Genomic DNA, 1,014 nt, shown 5'->3' on the forward strand with positions numbered 1-1,014 from the left:
TATATATATATACTCTTTTTTTCCAGTGCACTTTAATAGGCAACCCGTAAGAGTTTTTGCTTCAACAAGTTAGATCAAGATGTCTAATGCGTTAAAATGATCAGTCTGGCAGGTGATGAGGATGATATCACCATGCTTCATCTAAGCTAGCGTTAGGCAACATTCGTGACTCCACTGTGAGACTATCTCAGCCCTCAGCAGCTGTCAGCGCCCTCAAAACAACGTGTCCGGGCGCATAGCTGAGGCGCAACAAGTTGTTGTGAAATTGCAGCAGAAGCCAGCGGCAGATATAAGCAGTGCCTTCTTATCGAAACATAAACAACCCATGACCAGAGGCAGATATATCACTGTTGTGAAAGACAAGCCGCTGAGGCGCACAGTGGCTGATTTAACCAGCTTGTGCCATGTAAAAAAAAAAAAAAAAAAAAAAATGTTGTGAAGCCGAAGTGAAGCCGTACTTACAAATCCATAACCCCTTGACTTGCCGGTCTGTCTGTCTGTGATCACCACAGCCTCTTCGATCTCGCCAAAAACCTCAAAATATTTCCTGAGACTTGAGTCCGTGGTGTGGTACGGAAGACCCCCGACAAAGATCTTCGTGTAGGTCGTGTCCTTTTGCGTGGTGTGCATCGTTAGTGCAAAAACAAAGGAAGTACAGTAAAGGGGAACTGTTTAAAAAAAAACAAAAAATCTAGTGCAAAGTGTCCTTATCAATTATTCTTTGGGTGAGAAGAAAAAAAAATGGAGGAGATCAGCAAAAAGTTGTCGACAGTGATGGAGCCTGGAGGTAGATTTTTATTCTCGCCGCGGCTAAGAGGGCAGAAACATGGAGCGGATTGTCCCAGAGATGAGCATCAGGTGCTTCCAGCTCTCCTTCAACAACTCTGCTGTCTAACTTCATAGGTTTGGGACCCATTCCTAAAAGCGTCGCCTCTAACTCCACCCAGCTCAGCGGACCGCCCCACACACACACACACACGCACGCACACACACACACACACACACACACACACA

The 1,014-nt window shown here is 45.6% G+C and overlaps 1 protein-coding gene across 1 annotated transcript in view; it reads right to left on the reverse strand.

The window, feature by feature from the left end:
* The window catches only part of rbm24a (RNA binding motif protein 24a), a 10,530-nt gene extending 9,643 nt beyond the window's left edge, over window positions 1–887 (reverse strand). The window contains exon 1 of the mRNA XM_008422001.2: window positions 463–887. Coding sequence (XP_008420223.1) covers window positions 463–630 — 168 coding nt within the window. The 5' untranslated portion in view covers window positions 631–887. The remainder of the gene's footprint in view (window positions 1–462) is intronic.
* Between the last annotated feature and the right edge of the window lie 127 nt (window positions 888–1,014).

This window comes from Poecilia reticulata, linkage group LG11, assembly GCF_000633615.1.
Source record: "Poecilia reticulata strain Guanapo linkage group LG11, Guppy_female_1.0+MT, whole genome shotgun sequence".
NCBI lineage: Eukaryota > Metazoa > Chordata > Actinopteri > Cyprinodontiformes > Poeciliidae > Poecilia > Poecilia reticulata.